The sequence below is a fragment of the Eubalaena glacialis genome, chromosome 13, assembly GCF_028564815.1.
Source record: "Eubalaena glacialis isolate mEubGla1 chromosome 13, mEubGla1.1.hap2.+ XY, whole genome shotgun sequence".
NCBI lineage: Eukaryota > Metazoa > Chordata > Mammalia > Artiodactyla > Balaenidae > Eubalaena > Eubalaena glacialis.
In genome coordinates, this window is record NC_083728.1 from 1553369 (window position 1) to 1572160 (window position 18792).

Consider the following 18792-nt stretch of genomic DNA (forward strand, 5'->3'; position numbering starts at 1 on the left):
CTTGCATGCGCCCTGATACCCGGCCAGGCCCCGGGCGGCCCCGCGGACACTCGACCCGGGTGGTCTGGCCCCTCAGGCACTGGACTCGGACGGCCTGGCCCCGCGCCCCGCAGCCTCGCCGCCCGACCCCCGCGCCCCCGACCTGCGCGCGCAGCTCGGGAGGGGGCGCCGCGGCGGGGGCGGGGCGGGCGGTTGGTGCGGCCGGGCCGCGGGGCGGGGCCGCGGGCAGGGGCGGGGCCGCGCCGGGGAGGGGCTGCCGTTGCAGGCGGGCGGCGCAGGCGCGCTGCGGCCGGCGGTTTCCGTGCTCCCGCCCGCCCGCCCGGCCTGGCCCCGCCGGCCCGCCCGCGCGCCCCACGCCGTTGGCGCCGGCATGTCGGGCCCCGGGCAGCGGGAGCCGCCGCAGGCGGGCGGGCTGGCGGGCCCCGAGGGCGCGGACGCGGCGCTGGGCGAGGCGGGGCTGAGTGTCACGACCACCGACCTGAGCCTTGTGGAGATGACCGAGGTCGAGTACACGCAGCTGCAGCACATCCTCTACTCGCACATGGAGGCGGCGGCGGCCGACGGCGAGCTCGAGACGCGCCTCAACTCGGCTTTCCTGGCGGCGGCGGCGCCGGGCGCGGCGGCGGGGGGCTTCGCGGCGGCGGCGGGGGGCGCGGCGGCGGGGGGCGCGCAGCCCGTGTACCCGGTGCTGTGCCCGCCTGCGCTGGCCGATGGCGGCTTCGCGGGCGCCAACCAGTGCCTGGGCCACATCGACTTCCAGGAGCTGCGCATGATGCTGCTGAGCGAGGCGGGCGCGCCCCCCGCCGCCGAGAAGACGCCGGGCGCAGACGGCCCGGGCGCCGGCGCACCCCGGCCCAAGGCGCCCGACGGCGCCGGCAAGGAGAACGTGGAGGGCGCGCCCGAGGCGCGGGCCAAATCGGCAGTGCGCGTCCGCCTGGAGGACCGCTTCAACAGCATCCCCGCCGAGCCCCCGCCAGCCCTGCGCGGCGCGGATCCCCCCGAGACCGGCATGGCGCTCAACAAGTGGGTGCATCCCCCAGGGAGCGAGCCCGGCTGGGTCAGGGTGTAGACCAGGGTCCTCTGCAGAGACCACCAGCCTGGGTTCGGGTGTAACTAGGGTCCTCTGCAGAGAGGCACCAGCCTGGGTCCGGGTGTAAACCAGGGTTCTGTGCAGAGAAGCACCAGCCGGGGTCCGGGTGTAGACCAGGGTCCTGTGCAGAGAAGCACCAGCCGGGGTCCGGGTGTAGACCAGGGTCCTGTGCAGAGGCCACCAGCCTGGGTCCGGGTGTAACCAGGGTCGTCTGCAGGGAGACACTAGCCTGGGTCCGGGTGTAGACCAGGGTCCTGTGCAGAGGCCAGCGGCCTCACTGCAGCTTGCATCTTAACAGGGAGCAGACCTCAGTGGGTCTGGAGGCTGAGCTGAAAGTTTGTGTGCTCTGTGCAAGCACAGCAAGCAGATATTAAGTACACACCCTGCAGCATTACCTTTGTGGTGTGCACTCTGCGTCTGCATGTGGAAGAGAGATGAGTTAAGTGCACACATGTTCTTGAGGAACAAAGGTTTTGCCCCCAAATCACCCACCTAAGTGTCAGGAGAGACCTCTGCTTCCCCCTCTGTTGACTCAGGTTGAGGCTGACCTCTCCTTGCACAGATGCATCCCCTGGGAGGAAAGACGTCGTGTTGTGAGGCTTTGAGTGTAAAATGCAGCTTCATCCTTCAGCCAGACTGCCAGCCCATAAGTGATCTCGCAGCAACAACTCTCGGAGAGGAGTAGCCTGTCTGCTAGGGTGTCTCCTCAGCTTTCTGTCTGTCTCCACCCTGTAGTTTTCCCCGTTTTGCCCGTAGTCGTCAGATTTTGGAGGATGGCCAAAAAAACAGAGATTGGTGTCAGAAGTGTGATGGGAAGGGAGGTGTAACTAAAAGATGACACACAGCCACACCTTCCAGTGTGAGGAAGAAAGTTTGAACTTGTCCCCTACAACACTAGCTGATAATTGTTTTGTAGAGATTTCCATGATGGGGGGCATTCATGGTAACAGATTCGAGTTCCTATCTAGAAAATCAAATGTTAACCATTAGAGTGTGATAGTTAGTGATTGTGGTGTTTCAGGAAACTTATCTGCCACATACTCTTCATGTGTTTCTGGGTTTCTTTTGTCTTGGCAGTTTGGTAACTCTTATTCGCCATCCATCTGAATTAATGAATGTTCCTCTTCATCAGCAACAAAACAAATGTACAACATTAGTGAAAAATAAAACTGCTGCAGCAACTACTGCTCTGCAATTTACATACCCTCTGTTTACTGCAAATAGTTGCTCTACTAGTGGAAATTCTAATCTTTCACAAACACAGGTAGGGAAAATGATTTGCGAAGCTTTGCTCTTTTGTATTAAATGGATAAATTGTATTTTAGTTAGGTCCCAAGGATTTTTTTTTACTTTCATTGAGCTCAATAACTTTTTAAAATTGAGAGTATTTATGTGGTTCGGGGATATTTAAAAATCCTTAGTGCACCTAAACTTCTTCAAGTTCATGTGAATAGCTTTGACGTTACTTCTATTAAAGTGCATTTTATTTGTGCGTAGAAAGGAGATTGTCACCTGTTGATAAAGTTCCTGTTGCTTCATTTTTTTCCAGAGTTCTAGTAACTCGTGTTCTGTACTTGAAGCTACCAAGCATCAGGATATTGGATTGCCGAGAGCATTTTCTTTCTGTTATCAGCAAGAAATTGAATCCACTAAACAGACTTTGGGTAGTAGAAACAAAGCTTTGCCTGAGCAAGTTTGGATTAAAGTAGGAGGTAAGCGATAAAACAGAAGCTGGCAGGTGCTTTCTCCTCCTGCCTGATGTCTTTGCCCCCTTTTTTGGGGGGGGCCATGGGTGGGGGAGGGGAGAGAGGTGGTTTATAAACAAATGAAACGATCTGGGAAGTCTGCTTGCATCTTAGGAATCCTTCCGTCCCTCTGCCCAGTCACCTCACTTTGAACATCCTTGCGAATTTTGAACATCACGTTTATACTTGGCCTGGAGACGTTGAGTTTAGGGGCTGCTTTTTCCTAACAGTAACCTCCTTAAACAGAAAAATGATAGACTTAGGTACATTTTCGTTACCTTCAAGTTACTGACAGCACTTTTAGGGTTTTTTTTTTTTTTCTCTTATTTCATACTTCATGAGTGAGGCAGGAGTCTGAAATCCGCTCAGAGCTTTAGGGGACGATCTGCAGATGGGCAAAGGATTGAATTGGGAGCAAGAGGCCATGAGGTGATACAGAAAGTTTTAGAAATAAAGAAACTTCTGAAGGCAAACTTTGCTTACCCCTGACGTTAACCTTCAATCCGTTTTTCCTGGAAAACATTCTTTTTCGAGTTATCCAACAATAACACAGCTTACACTCAGCTTTTCAAGAGCTGATAAAGACAGGGTAGGGATGGAGCTCTCCTTCTTTCTCCCACGCCAGTGATTAATTTTCCCTTATTCTTATGACATTGCTCGCGAAAGTATACGTTAACATTTGTAAGGTATAAAGGTTACTATTAAAATAGTCCCTGTACTGACTACTCAGCTGAAGAACCAAAATATTACCAGTACTTGTGAATTCCTCTCTATGTCTTTTGAAAAGTTATCACCATTCTGAAATTTGTGTTAAGTGATTCTTTCGCTGTAGAGGGTTTGGCTTTGTACGGTACCTCGGGAATGCACATCACCACAGGTACTAATTAGACGCCTGCTGTACTTTGATAGAAATTGGACATATTTCTGTAGCACAGGTCAAAGCTGTGATGTGATTACTCCTTTTGTGGGGGGAATCTCACTTGTAAGGTGAGGGCATGTCTAATCCTAAACCACTTAGGTTTTGTCCTCTTCTGAGCATTGCAGTTAGAATATCAATTGTCGTATTAGAATAATTGCATATCAAGAAAATCTTTTGGAGAAAATATTTCTAGGTTGGTTTTTTTTTTTCCCCATTCTGAATATCAGAAAAATCAAACAACGTCTTGGTTTTTTTATTCATAGATGACAGTTAAAATGTCTGTTGATTTAAAAGGGGGACTTTTGACAAGCTGTATTGATTACATAATACCTGGGGTGTTTTAATTGAGTTTATGTTCAGTTTTATAGTTTGAAACCTAGGGCCTTGTGCCGACTGTTCCTGTGGAATTTTGGAGTGCTTCCTGTTCGGTTCTGTGTGCTCCTTACCCATTCATGTTTATATCTTGGATCGAAAATACCAAAAAGTATGTTCAGCCTTCACGAGGGTAAGTTTAGAAGAACAAAACAATTAAAATACCGCTTTTTCCTTCTTTTGCAAAGAAGAAGCGCTATGTAAACAAGCAATAAATAAGAGGAGTCGGAGCAGGATGCGTCAGTTGGACACAAACATAGAACGAAGAGCCCTTGGAGAGCTCCAGAACGTGGGTGAAGGCTCCACAGCGGCGCAGGGTGCTTGGCAGTCGGTGGCGTCGTCCCAGGCCGCCCTCGGGGAGCAGCCCCAGAGCGGGCCCCAGGGGGGCAGGTCCCAGCGCAGGGAGAGGCACAACCGCATGGAAAGAGATAGAAGGTAATGCGCGGGGTCGGGGGGGCAGTTGTCTTAGGCGCGGGGTCGGGGGGACAGCTGTCTTAGGCGCGGGGTCGGGGGGACAGTTGTCTTAGGCGCGGGGTCGGGGGGACAGCTGTCTTAGGTGCGGGGTCGGGGGGACAGTTGTCTTAGGTGCGGGGTCGGGGGGACAGCTGTCTTAGGTGCGGGGTCGGGGGGACAGTTGTCTTAGGCGCGGGGTCGGGGGGACAGTTGTCTTAGGTGCGGGGTCGGGGGGGACAGTTGTCTTAGGCGCGGGGTCGGGGGACAGTTGTCTTAGGCGCGGGGTCGGGGGACAGTTGTCTTAGGCGCGGGGTCGGGGGGACAGTTGTCTTAGGCGCGGGGTCGGGGGACAGTTGTCTTAGGCGCGGGGTCGGGGGGACAGTTGTCTTAGGCGCGGGGTCGGGGGGACAGTTGTCTTAGGCGCGGGGTCGGGGGGACAGCTGTCTTAGGTGCGGGGTCGGGGGGACAGTTGTCTTAGGCGCGGGGTCGGGGGGGACAGTTGTCTTAGGCGCGGGGTCGGGGGACAGTTGTCTTAGGCGCCAAGCGGATGACAGTCGGTGGAGGCAACAGGCACCTTTTTGTCGAAAACAACGGTGTAGCCATTTCTGTGTTCGAGGGAGGGAAAGCTGGCAAGAGTCGACGGTCACCTTGCTTTGCTAGGTGGATGGGGGTACCCAAGACCACCCCCAGGTTTGATGATTCATTAGGAGGACTCATGGCTTTGATTTATTTTGGACAAAGAACCCAGCAAAGTCAGCAGAGGCGCATGGGGAGAGGTCTAGGGGCCCCAGGCGCCAGCTCCCCAGAACACCTCTCAGCGGAGCCACTGAGGATGCCTGTCACCCCCCCAGCACTGATGACATGCTCCCGGACAGCAGAGCTCCTTAGAGGCTCGGGGCCCTGAATCCTACTGGGGGCTGGTCGTGGCGGGGGAGCATTCCCTACCTGGCATGCGGCCAAATCCCAGCCGCCCAGAAGGAAAGCTGGTGTTTAGCATAAGCCAGTGACCAATGGTGGTGGGAACCCCCCCCCCGAAATCTAAGTTCCCAGGTGCTGGCCGGGGCAGCCTTCCTGGGAGGGAGTCCGCCTGCACGCCGGGTTACTCAGTTTTGCTTGGTTCCTTTAAGGATATTGAAGAAGGAGGAAGTTACAGCTTATGTAAGTTGTTTTATCTGTGGATTTTATTTGTGCTGTTCTGTGTAGAAGCAAAAGATGGTTAATTTTTCCGTGATAGCTGGGTACGGGATGATTCCCTAACATATAATTAATTAACTTAGTCATTTACTGAGTACTTTGTACCAGTTTCTGTTTTAGGCTCAGGAATAGAGCAAGACAAATACTCACCTCTGAACCGACAGTGCTGAGCAGTGGAAATTTATTTCTTGAAAGGGATATATTAAAGCTAGGCAGCTAGATACCTTTCCTAAGGATGTGTCCGCACATACACGCCAAGTGAAGGGCATCACTGAACTCACCGTGAATTATAACGGGCATTGTTTATATTTATTTAATAAACATTTACTGAATACCTACCATCTGAAGAAAAGCCTTATACGTACTATGTGTTGACGGTAAAAGTTTTAATTCTTACTCTGCCATTTCCTAGTCTAACAACCTCCTAAACATTCTTTACCTCTCCATCTGAGTCTCTCGTCTATAAAATAGGGATATTACCTACTGCGTAGATGGGACACAAGAATTAAACAAGCTGAAATGTAGTGTCTGGCCCGGTGCCTGCAGTTACAGAGCATCTAGTGAATGCCTGCTGTTGTTACCTTACAAAGTTTGCTCTCAAGTTCTGAGTGTACAGGTGGGGAAATAGAAACAAAGACTGTATTATCTGAATGTAATACGTAAAAGTTAAAAATGGTCTAAGACTCCAGTTGTGACGTAAATCATCCCTAAAAAGACCGGGTTTGGGGATATTAACAGGCTGGTAGTCTGTGGTCCTTTATGAACTGGGGCCCCTTGGAGAATCAAAGCTGTGAATCCTAGCTTCTGTAACTTCCTTGGCACCTGGAGGGCAGGTGAGTGAAAGAATGTTCTGCCCAGAAGAAACACACACACAATTTTGCTTCCAATTTCAGGGGGTTTGGGTCCATCCTTGGTCTAGAGACTTGGACCTGGTCCTTGCTCCTGGCCCAGGAGAAGTAAACGGGAACGTTTCCAGGGAGCGCAGCTGGGCTTAGTGGGCCGCTGAGGGGGGCTGGCCGCTGTAGAGGGGAGCCCCGAGGTGGGGGGCTGCCTTTCCTACGCTCTCAGTGGCCAGGCCGCGAGCTGATTCCTCAAGACACACAGACACCTGCTTTATTCCTTTGTTCTGCTTCAGCTTCTCTATGTGATTACTTTGGGTTTTGACTGTAGGCGCAGAATCCGCATTTGTTGTGATGAGTTGAATCTTTTAGTCCCGTTCTGCAACGCCGAGACCGATAAGGCAACGACTCTGCAGTGGACCACAGCGTTCCTGAAATATATTCAGGAAAGACATGGAGATTCTCTTAAAAAGGTTAGTATCTAGGCCAGGAGATTTTCAGAATCCTGTAAATGTATCAGTGTTGTTTTTTATCCTTTTTCCTCTAAGATGTCCCAAACTGTCCTTTGTTTCGTGGAACCAAATGTCAGATGCTGAGTCTGGTGTGAATAATGCCCTGCTCCTCACTTATCAAGGTACTAACCGCAGCCTGGATTTGTGGTCAGCTAGCAGTTAGGCACCTGCCTGTGCAGTGGATTGTTTGGGGGCTTAAAGGGGTTTCAGAGACCTGCCTGTAGGATATGATTTTTATTTTTCCCTCCTCAGAAGATGTTGTGAAAGGGATAAAGCACAAATAGAAAAAAGAAAGAGGCAATTAAATGTCAAATAAATAGTCTGGATTTCAAACACGTTCAGAAGGCAGAGAAGAGAAACGCTGCGGCCTGGGGGATCGGGGGCGACTCGGGGGCTCGAGCATCTCAGTTCCTTAGTACAGCCAGCTCGACCTTGACCCTGTCTGTCTGGGCCGAGGAGCCATTGATTCCCTGCAGGCCAGCTGGGCTCCCGGTGGGAGCGGATGCTGGGTTGAGTGAGGGTCCCACCTGCCCCCTTCTTGGGGGTTCAGATGAGAGAACATCCCCTGCATTGGCTTCTGTGCTCTGCCTTGGGGGGACCTTGGGTCCAGGTACCGGCCTCAGAACTCGGGGGATCAGGGCGCGTGGGATGAGGCCTTAGCGAAGAGCACCCTGGTTTTGCTGCTGGCCCGGCTGTCGTGTGGTCGCTGCCGTTGACGGCAGCACGAGTCTCATTAGAGAACTGAGCTGAGGTTGGCACTATAAACGTGGAACCTTTTTAAAAAGAGCCTTCCGTATCTAGATCCTCGGGGAGCCGCCGGCCGAGCGCCCCAGGCTGCCTGGAATGAGGCACCTTGGGCTGAGTGCTAAGAGTTTGTCTTCTCCGTTTCCCTTTTCTGTGCCCACGTGCATTTCCATCTTGTGTGTTTCGTAATTTCATCAAGTTCCTTATTTTCATTGTATATTTAATTGCCTTTTAAAGCAATACCTGTGTCAAGTTTGTGCTGATTGGATCATTTATGGTTATTTATAATGTGGTTACTCTTTAACATTATTTTTTAGTGATAGACTTGGTCTATTGTAATAAAATAAAGCTTTTATATTTTAAAAAATGATTTAGTGGTTGGCTCTGTGTACCTAATAGTGGTAAATTATTATTTGTATGATTCATTCAAATATGATGAAGGTGTTTACAACAATAAAAAAACTTAACTGTCACTATCTATACTCAAAGATTAAATAGGTTTAAAAGCTTATGGACATTAGTTTTTATGTGTATTAGGCTTTCTGAATATTTCTGAAATTTAGTTACATTGAATTTGTAGATTGTTTCTGGGTCGGATTACAAGACCCATCAAGAAACAGGCTGAAGTGATGTCAGTAGCAATTTGTGGGGGAATTAGAATGTAGGTAGCTTAAACCCTTGTGTCCTTCCTGTTTCCTTAGTGACTTTCCCCCTCTTACTTGCATGAACATTTTTGTTCTTAAAGATGTGATACACAAAAGTCTTCAGTGATTTTCCTAAATTATTTCAGTACACATCTCATCCCACAGGTCTGTTCCGACTCTAACCAGGCTTCTGTCCCAGACACTGGGGGCACCTTGAATAAGACAGAGACCCCGTGGGCTGGAGGGAAGCGGCTAACAGGTCGAGGGTGAATGGACCACCTCCATCCCGGTGTGGGGTCTGGTTGACATGCTGCAAAGAGACTCCAGGAGGAGAGGTTGGGGGTGGGCAGGAGTGGAGACACAGACCCTGGTCAGAGGCCGCAGCTGCTCTGCTGAGACTGGCCAGGGCCCGCGGTGCTGGGTGTAGGGCTGCTGGGCAGAGGAATTGGGGACCACGGTGGGGCGTCTGGCTGGAGCAGCTGGGCGGGCGGCGCTGTTTCCTGAGACGGGAAGATGTGTGGAGAAGCAGGATGGGGTGGGGCGGAATCCACGTTCTGTGTCCGACGGGCTAGGTTTTCAGTGCCCAGGAGGCGTCAGGTGGAGAAGTTGAGAAGGTGAACGAGTCTGCAAGCAGGTGGTTCCCTTTGTTTTATTTTTCCAATGAGCACGGAGTTCACTGAACACCTGTCCTCCCCTCACCTAGTCTGAGCCGTCAACATTTACCGTGTTTAACACACACGTGTACGTGCACAGCACAATTTCAAAGACAATGACAGATGTCATGACCCTTCACCTCTAAATATTTACGCCTGCCTCTCCCACGTAACGCCAGTGCCGTTTTCACACCTCACAAGGTCGATAGTCATTCTCTTATACCATCTACTACCCAGTCCATATTCCCATGTCCCCCAGATGTTCTAAAGGTGACTTTTATGGCTGCGTTCTTTTCCAAACCAGCACCCAGCCATGCTTCTGCGTTGCATTCAGTGACGTTTTTCTGTCTCTAAGCTGTAGCAGTCCTCCCTACCCCACAGTTTCTATTACGGCACTGAGATTTTGAAGAGATCGGGCCAGACAGGTGCCTGTAGAACCCTGGATTTAGATGATTCGTTGTATTTATTTATGGTAATTAAAAATTTTTATATAATTTTAAACTTGCAGAAAAATTCCAAGATGAGTGCTAAGAGCTCCTTGTGTGCCCACCCAGAACCCCTAGTTGTTCACATTTTGCCCCATTTGTTCTGTCTCGCACAGTCTAAACCATATGATGGTAAACTGTGGGCACCACGCCCCTTGATACCCAAACACTTCACCCAAACACTTCAGTCTGTCATTTTAAAGAATATTACATTATCTTACATAACCAGAATACAATGGCCAAAATCAGGACACTTAACCTTGGTGTAATACTCTTATCTAATTCAAATTTTGCCTCTTGTCCCAATAACATCCTCTACACCATTTTCTCCAGTCCAGCACCAATCCAGGATCACTGGTGACACAGTTGTTGTGAGGTGACATTTTGGGGTCGTGACCTTGAACCCTAGCCAGGCTCTGGGGCTGCGGGGCAGTCTCTCACTCTGTGCTTCCCTCTCCTCTGTCCTGTCACCATCACAGTCATTGGGCAGGATGGTGGCGCTGCCCCCCTGCTTTGCCTTCCCTCCTCCACCTGAAGTTGGGCTGGGGGCCGCCCCGCACCCACTTTTCCTTGCGCACCAGCCCCAGTTATTAGGTGCAGCTGTACTGTTACTTCTCCCTTTCCTGTGCAGTAGGAACTCTGTCCTTTTTATTTTAAATTTATTTTATTGACGTATAGTTGATTTACAATGTTGTGTTAATTTCTGCTGTAGAGCCAAGTGACTTAGTTGTACATAAATATAAATATAAATATAAATATATATATATATATATATATATATACACACACACGTATATATCTACATACATTCTTTTTCATATTCTTTTCCATTATGGTTTATCACAGGATATTGAATATAGTTCCCCGTGCTATACAGGGAAATGTAATCCTATATAGGGTTAGGACCTTGTTGTTTATCCATCCTATATATAGTAGTTTGCATCTGCTAATCCCAAGCTCGCACTCCATCAATCCCCCACCCCCTTGGCAACCACCAGTCTGTTCTCTATGTCTGTGAGTCTGTTTCTGTTTTGTAGATAAGACTGTTCTTTTTAAGAACAGCATTTTTATCTATTTCTCACATTTATTTATCACATTCTGATCAGTGAAGATGGCAGTTTTTAAAAACTTGTTGACCTCTTATGTGGTCAATTTTTTAAAATTCTGTGTTTATTTGGAAAGGACGTGCATTCTCTGGCGAATTCTGTAAGTTTATTAGGTTGAGGTTACAAATTGTGGTTCAGGCCTTTCCTGTCCTCTCTTGTCTGTCAGACCTGTTGTTCTGAGAGCCCCCGTGGCATCTCCCACCGCGACTGGCCTTGTCCCGTCTCTGTGGGGCTCAGTGTGGCTGAGTGTCGGGGGCACACCCTCCCACCTGGGCCCCGAGGTTTGTCACCCCTCTTGGTTTCATTAACCCTTTGCCTTTAATTCTCTCCTCTCTCTGTACAGATGACACCAGTTTTCTTCCTCTTCCTTACTTCTTGGTATAATTTCTTGACATGTAATTGGAACGATCTTTCTTTTTCCTACTAAAAATAGTTTTTATTATTGGCCTTCTTCTATTTACAAATCTAATGTGAATATCCAACTTTGACCAGACGTCATCTCAAGGTGTCTGATGAGTTGTAAAAATCCCTTAAAACTCAGCTATTTCACTTAAGTTTCATTGAAATAGACGCTAATTGAGAGAGCAGAGTAACAGTTACTAGCTTACCTTTGACGCAGTCAAGGGTGGGAGATGTCCACTTGTCTCCCTCTTTCACGGTCACCCCAAGTGCCCATGAACTGAGTCCCAGGGACCTCGTGAGAGTCTAGATTGAGCTACACCTTAACCCCACTGCTGGCAGAACTATTCAAAATAAAGACGGGTGCCCAGGGCTATCCTCCTCATTTTATGATGATGATTGTTTAGAAAATCTCTTGAAGTACTTTCTTACATCTGAGAGATGATTATTTTCTTCCTTCTGACTTCTATTTAGTTATTCTCAAAGGTAAATTCTACCTTCTCAAATATAGGCAAATATTTTATAGTTGGGCTTTGGGTGTCAGAATATAGAAACCAATATATCAAACCATGGTTCATCTTACATTGCATTAAGACCCGTTGAAAACCTTTTAAATTTTGGGAAGGAAATTAGAATGTATTTATGTGCAGATATAGCTTCTGAGCATAGGCAGTTGTTGCAAATGGCAGATGGCCTTGGTTGGGATGCCACTTAGCGTGTGTACAGGTGGAGTGCTCCAGCCATTCCAGATGACTCAGAAGTCAGAGCAGTGGCAGCAGGGAGAGCGCTTATACTTCCCTTCCTGGACACAAATTAAATATAAACCTATTGTAGTCCAGCAACAAAGAGACAGCACAATTCAAAAATGGGCAAAGGACTCGAATAGACATTTCTCCACAGAAAATAAGCAAATGGCCAATAAGCACATGAAAAGATGCTCAACATCACTAATGGTCAGGGAAATGCAAATCAAGAGCACTTTAATGGATGTGAGATACCAGTTCACACCCATTAGCTGTGGCTATTACAAAACAAAATAACAAGTGTTGGTGAGGATGTGGGGAAATTGCAACCCTTGGGATTGCTGGTGGGAATGTAAAATGGTGCAGCTGGTGGTTCCTCAAAAAGTTAAACATAGAATTACCATATGATCCAAAAGAATAGAAATTACCCAAAAGAATAGAAAGCAGGGACTTAAACAGATATTTGTATACCAGTGTCCATAGCCGCATTATTCACAGTCACCAAAAGGTAGAAACAGTCCAAGTGGTGGAAACAGTCCAATCAACAGACGAATGGATAAGCAGAATGTCTGTAGAGCCAATGGATTACTATTCAGCCATGAAAAGGAATGAAGTTCTGACACATGCCTCACAATATGGATGGACCTCCAAAACAGGATGCTGACCGGGAAAAGGCAGACACAAAAAGACAAATACTGTATGATTCCACTTACATGAAGTACCTAGAGTCATCAGATTCATAAAGTCAAAAAGTAGAATGGCGGGTGCCAGAGACTGGGGGAGGCGGATGGATGGAGGGTACATGTTTAACAGGGACAGAGTTTCGGTTTGGGGAGATGAGAAAGTGCTGGAAATAGATAGTGGTGATGTTTACACAACATTGTGAATGTACTTAAGCCACTGAATTATACACTTACAAATGGTAAAAAATGGCAAATTTTATGTTATATATATTTTACCACAATAAAAATATATAAACTTAGACTTAATTGTGTAAGAATGCTATGCTTTAAAAAAAAAAAAAAACTTACAGAAATGTATACATGCACAAAAACGGAGAGACTAAAATGATGAACTCCCGTGTCCAATAACTCAGCTTCAGGCATAACTTTGTTTCACCTATACATCCCCATCCTCCCACCATCACTGAATTATTTTAAAGCATTTCCAGATGTCATATCATTTTCATTCACAAATGTATCTCTAAAAAGAAAAGGGCTGTTTAAAAGCACAACCACATCATCATCATCTTCCTTAATCTCCATCCCTGTCCAGATTTCTCTGATTGGCTCACAACTGTCTTTTTACTGTTGACTTACTTAAATCAGTATCCAAACACTGCATTTGGTTCATAGCTCTTAAATATCTTTTAATCTGTTATGGCTCCCCTTTCCTATTTTCCTTGCTGTTTGTTTATTGATGAGGCTGAATGTTACTGAACCAAATTTGGGTCCACTTGCCTGCGCACAGTAAAGCCAATTTGCTGACACCGGTTGCGGTGAAAAGAAGTGCAGCGTTTATTGCAGGTGCCAAACAAGGAGTCTGGGCAGCTAATGCTCAAAAGACCTGAACTTCTTGTTTGGCACCTGCAATAAATGCTGCACTTTCTTTCACCACAACCCAGTGTCAGTAGATTGACCTTACTGTGCGCGGGTGAGTGGACCCAAATTCAGTTCGGTAACAATTTTTGGTGACCCAGATGGGATTTCCAGCCCATCTGGGGTGCCAAACATTGTTACCGAACTGAACTTGGGTCCGCTTGCCCATGCACGGTATTACATGTCATGATTAGTTATACTCTGTGACAACTTCAGCAGAGAATTTTTTTCCATATAATGTTTTTCGTGTAATTTAATATACTAAATAATCTTCATTAGTTTAATATTTCTCTCTGAGATGCCTCAGGAGCCCTTTGGAAAACTCAAAGTCAGCTAGAGAGGGAAACTTACAACCTGTTGTCAAAAGCAGCTCAATATTCCAGGAAAACTTTGCTCTCTTAACAGAGAGAGAAAACCACATCCAGTCTTGCACCAGCTTACTTTTAATAGCAAAGTTCATCTACTTAATTAAATTCAATCTAATATGAGCCAATCTTGACCCCATGCAAAACTCTTTCCTTAAGGTTCCTTTTCTACAAACCTTTCATCACTTTCTGTGTCTATATTAGTTTGTCCCTTATTTTTTCCCCATCCAGAAACAACCAGCTCTGGGACAAAATTATTCTCCCTTTTTTCCCTTAACAAAGATATTTCCATCCTTTATACCTTCTCTCACTGACAATGTATATCCTACTTTCTTTACACACTGAAATGCTTCCCTTATTACTTTTAGTAGTTTAATTACATATGTATTACAATTTTTAACCCTTAAAAACTTTAATCTCTACTGAAAACCAAGAAGCAAGTAATTGAACTTTTCTTTATATCAGCATGTTTTGATGGGCAAACTTATGAACACACCTCTAAAAACATACGTTTTCCTATAGCACAGTTTTTCTCTTTAATGTGGTACAAGACGTGTGTCTAATAAACCCAAACATCTTTAGTTGTTTTTCTCTCTCATAAGAAGACAGGAGGTGAACTTAGACTTGTCTAGTGATCAGTGTTCATGCTCTAAAATCTGAACTCCTTGTTTGGTGCCTGCAATAAACGTTGCTCTATCCTTCACCACAACCTGGTGTCAGTAGATTGTCTTTACTGTGTGTGGGTGAGTGGACCCGACTTGGTTTGGTGACAGTTTTGGTGACTGAGATGGATCTTGTTCAGCAGCTGCCTGAGCACCTTCGTCTCAGGGGCAGCCCCAAGACCTTGCCACCAACCAGCTGTCCTTGGCCCACGGCGCTTTTGATTTTTGTGGTAAAAGAAACAAGGCACTCGCATTGGCAGGTTGAGATGTCTTTGGTAAGTAATGGAGCTCACGTGTGGTGACACCAGAGTATTCTTCCCTATCACGTTGACTTCTATAGCAGAATATTGGTTGGGATTTTCCCTTTTGGACTAAGGCTTGGTCATTTGGCTTTTTTTTTAAATTTTTATAAATTTATTTATTTATTTTTGGCTGCATTGGGTCTTCGTTGCTGCACGTGGCTTTCTCTCGTTGTGGCGAGTGGGGGCTACTCTTCGTTGCGGTGCGCGAGCTTCTCATTGCCGTGGCTTCTCTTGTTGCGGAGCTCGGGCTCTAGGCGCGTGGGCTTCAGCAGTTGTGGCACGCGGGCTCAGTAGTGGTGGCTCGAGGGCTCTAGAGCGCAGGCTCAGTAGTTGTGGCACACGGGCTTAGCTGCTCCGCGGCCTGTGGGATCTTCCCAGACCAGGACTCAAACCCGTGTCCCTTGTATTGGCAGGCAGATTCTTAACCATTGCACCACCAGGGAAGCCTGGTCATTTGGCTTTGTCTCTGATGGGGCATTGGTTGGGAATTTCCCTTTTTGGGACTAGGGAACTTTGACCCTGAGAGACTGTTTTCCGTTGCATTGGTTTGTTTGTTGGCTTGATATTTGACAACACCGGCCATGAATAATTAAGAAATGAGTGATCAGAGCTCTGTTCCATCTCGTAGTCTAGGGTGTATTTTACCAAACTGGTAAATGTTCAGCTATGCTCCTATAAAAAGAAAAATGTTTTTTCTAACACCACATGGCCACAACTTTCTTCAGACTCTGCAGAAAATTGGTTAAGATGAAACTCTTTTGAAATTCCAAACCTGGTTCTTTTCTGCATGTGCAGTTAGAGAAAGCTGGCTTAAATATTTTCTCAGAATTCTGACCCTCAGAGAACAAAAATATTACTCGGAGAAAGCTTGAAGCCATAACTCTTATCATGTCTTTGAAATGCAAACAACCCACATTGCCTGAGACTTCAGCCTGGGTTAATTAGTAGAACTTCAAATCAAAAGGAAAAAAGGGGACAGAGCCTTTTTAAACTCAAGTAGGTAAATTTAACTTGTTCCAACTGTTATAAAGTTTTACATTTGCTGGGTGAGTTGCCATGACACGTGAGGTCATGATTTCCTATCTTTTCATTTGCATTTTGTTTGTTATTAAAACAGGAACCCTCATTTGGGAACTTGAGGGAATTGTTGGACTTCACTCTTTGTTTTTGTCCTGCGGGAATTAGATTTTGTTCTTCGTGTGTGTGTGTGTGTGTGTGTGTGCACGTGTGTGTGTGTGCATTTGTCTTGTGTGTAAGTGTGCTGGTATGGGAACTCAAGCTTATTTCCTGAATGCAGCCCCTTGGGGTGCATTCTCCAGAACTGGACCACTTTCAGTCACAAACAAATAAAGTGTAAAAAAATGATTTTCCTTTGTAACATGGCCTGGCCATAATACTCCATAGATTCAGGAAAGAAGTGGCCTGTTAATGGATCCTTAAATTATGCTACTATTATGCAGTTAGGGCTGTTTTACAATAGAGAGGGAAAATGGGATAAAATTTATAAACTAATAAGTTTTGTATTGAAATATAAGCTATGAGATCTCTGGATGGATGGATGGATGGACGTCTGTATATAATATTGTCATAAGTAATAAAATAGAGATAAATGGGATAAAAGCTTTCAGGTGAACTCTTTAGGAATAATCGTGTATTAGTTTTTCCAGATTTTTGGTAACTTGAAACTTTAGTTTTGCTAAATTAAGTTATATGATGGAAATTCATTAAAGGTCTAAGTCATTTTTCATTAAGATAAAATACTGGAACATTGCTAGAGAAGTCTGAGTTTACCTTCTCTTGTCTTCTTATGAGAGAGAAAAAAACTAAAGATGTTTGGGCTTATTAGATACATGTCTTGTACCACATTAAAGAGAAAAATTGTACTATAGGAAAATGTATGCTTTTAGAGGTTATAGAATGTGTTCGTAAGTTTGCCAATCAAAACATGCTGGTATAAAGAACAGTTCAATTACTTGCTTCTTGGTTTTCAGTAGAGATTAAAGTTTTTAAGGATTAAAAATTGTAATACATATGTAATTAAGTTACTAAAAGTAATAAGGGAAGAATTTCAGTGTGTAAAGAAAGTGGGTTAGGTGCTTCCCCAGCGGTCCAGTGGTTAAGACTCCGCACTTCCACTGCAGGGGGCAAGAGTTTGATCCCTGGTCAGGGAACTAAGATCCCGCATGTCATGTGGTGTAGCCAAAAAAGAATAGAAATATCTTTGTTAAGGGAAAAAAGGGAGAATAATTTTGTCCCAGAGCTGGTTGTTTCTGGATAGAGAAAAAATAAGGGACAAACTAATATGGATACAGAAAGTGATGGGAGGTTTGTGGAAAAGGAACCTTAAGGAAAGAGTTTTGCATGGGGTCAAGATTGGCTCATATTAGATTGAATTTAATTAAGTAAATGAACTTTGCTATTAAAAGTAAGCTGGTGCAAGACTGGATGTGGTTTTCTCTCTCTGTTAAGAAAGCAAAGTTTTCCTGGAATATTGAGCTGCTTTTGACAACAGGTTGTAAGTTTCCCTCTCTAGCTGACTTTGAATTTTCCAGAGGGCTCCTGAGGCATCTAAGAGAGAAATATTAAACTAATGAAGATTATTTAGTATATTAAATTACACGAAAAACATTATATGGAAAAAAATTCTCTGCTGAAGTTGTCACAGAGTATAACTAATCATGACATGTAATGCTGCACGTGGGCGAGCGGACCCAAGCTGGGTTCAGTAACGTGAATACTGCGTCCTGCAGGACGCCCCACCTTCTGCATCTTGCAGACCCATGTCTTTTGTTTCCTGGAGGCCGATGAGCTTCGGGTTGTCTGCTTGCACCTGCCTTCTCTTTTTGTGAGCTTGAGACTGACTCAACCATTAAAATTGAGGCCTTTTACAAAGTGTTTAGAGGCATAGTGGCATGAACTTGACCCGCGGCCAGCAGGGTGCTGGGGAGTTAGCTCTTGGTCTGGCCCCGTTGCCACGCCTAACACTGAGCATTCAGTGGGGCGGGGGTGGGGGACAGCAAATGCCCGTGGCGGGAGGGGTGTATCACGGTACAGAGTGTCTGTGTGGGGTGGTAGAAAGTTCTGGAAATGGATGGTGGTGATGGTTGCACAAGAGTGTGAACATACTTAATGCCACTGAAGTGCAAACTTACAAATGGTTAAAATGGTTAAGTTTATGTCTGTGTTACCACAATGAAAATAACAAAAAAATATGGCTGCTTTTTAAAAAAATATCAGAAGGGTTTCCAATATGGTCAGGCATTTTGAGAATCTATTGGAAAACTAAATAAAAATACATGTAAATGTAACTATTTGAGACAAACGTTTGAATCCTCATTTTTATCATCTGTATCCCCTTACAGGATGTGACATACGTTTGTGAGTGACACCTTAACTATATATTTTGAAGTAGTTTAGCTCTTAATTTCAACCTTTGGTGTTTTTGAAGATAGCAGTCTTCATGTCTGTGCATATGGTACATTAATGGTCATTTCTCAACTTTAGGAATTTGAGAGTGTATTTTGCGGTAAAACTGGCAGAAGGCTAAAGTTGACCAGACCAGACTCCTTGGTGACGGGTCCCACACAGGAGAGTACAGAGTAGCCCAGCTATGGAGATCAAGTGACTGGATGTGAACACTGATGCCTGGGAAGTAAACGCCTGTTCCTTCGTGACCCATAAACATTTCCTAGGACCCTGGAACTCAGCTCTGATAGTCTAACTCTAAAGGGACGTGATTCAGCTGATGGGACTCCAGTGGGGACTTTGAAAGCACATTTTGTAAAAATATTTATCTGAAACAAAATGCTTACCCATTAATGTCCTCTTAGACCATTTGGGGATGAAGACATCTTGACAAATAGTAAGTAATTTTTCAATTATCTGTCTGATTCCATCATGTTTTCTTAACATGATAACTTAAAAAATTAACATCCTTTGTAATTTCTTTAGTCTTAGAAGGTACATT

At 45.9% G+C, this 18792-nt stretch overlaps 1 protein-coding gene across 1 annotated transcript; it reads left to right on the top strand.

Annotated features, from left to right (window-relative positions):
- Positions 1–370: 370 nt before the first annotated feature.
- On the top strand, positions 371–18634 carry TCFL5 (transcription factor like 5). The gene is made up of 6 exons (XM_061208955.1): positions 371–1023; positions 2168–2354; positions 2640–2802; positions 4318–4561; positions 6944–7085; positions 18330–18634. The coding sequence occupies exons 1-6, from the start codon at positions 371–373 to the stop codon at positions 18426–18428; spliced, it is 1488 nt and encodes a 495-aa protein (XP_061064938.1). The 3' UTR covers positions 18429–18634.
- The last annotated feature ends 158 nt before the right edge of the window (positions 18635–18792 follow it).